The 421-nt window shown below is 64.1% G+C and overlaps 1 protein-coding gene across 1 annotated transcript in view; it reads left to right on the forward strand.

The window, feature by feature from the left end:
- Positions 1-132, forward strand: part of HADHA (hydroxyacyl-CoA dehydrogenase trifunctional multienzyme complex subunit alpha) — a 27,017-nt gene extending 26,885 nt beyond the window's left edge. The window contains exon 21 of the mRNA XM_009644065.2: positions 28-132. Within this exon, the coding sequence (XP_009642360.2) occupies positions 28-132 (105 nt within the window). The remainder of the gene's footprint in view (positions 1-27) is intronic.
- The last annotated feature ends 289 nt before the right edge of the window (positions 133-421 follow it).

A 421-nucleotide genomic window follows, 5' to 3' on the forward strand; every position in this document is an offset into this window, starting at 1 on the left:
AGCCGTCCGTAAACCCCCCACCACCAGCTCCCCCGTCTCCTGGTTTTGGACTTCATGCCTGCTTCTCCTCCCGTCTCGCTGGGGCAGCAGCCTCTCGGCACCGAGGAAGGGAACCGCTCGAGTCGGAAATAAAGCGTTCAGGCAATCCTCTGGGGTCCTCTCCCTGCTTGCCGGCTGAGAGACCCACGAAGGGGCTGCTGGGCCTTGCCGGAGGGTGGGGAGAGGCAGGGGAGGGTGGCAGCACAGGCCAAAGCCTGGCTCTGTCACCTCTGCCATCAGCCAGGGGCTGTGAGGAGCCTCTGGCTCTGTTGCCTGGCCCTGAGCGCTGCCGCCGGGGTTATCCTGGCAGATGGACCCGCCTGTAATTGCAAATCAAGCAGCCAAAGGCCAGAAGGGTCCCCCGTGGGGAGAGCTCAGTTTA

Source organism: Egretta garzetta, unplaced genomic scaffold (genome assembly GCF_000687185.1).
Source record: "Egretta garzetta isolate BGI_Z169 unplaced genomic scaffold, ASM68718v1 scaffold520, whole genome shotgun sequence".
Lineage (NCBI taxonomy): Eukaryota > Metazoa > Chordata > Aves > Pelecaniformes > Ardeidae > Egretta > Egretta garzetta.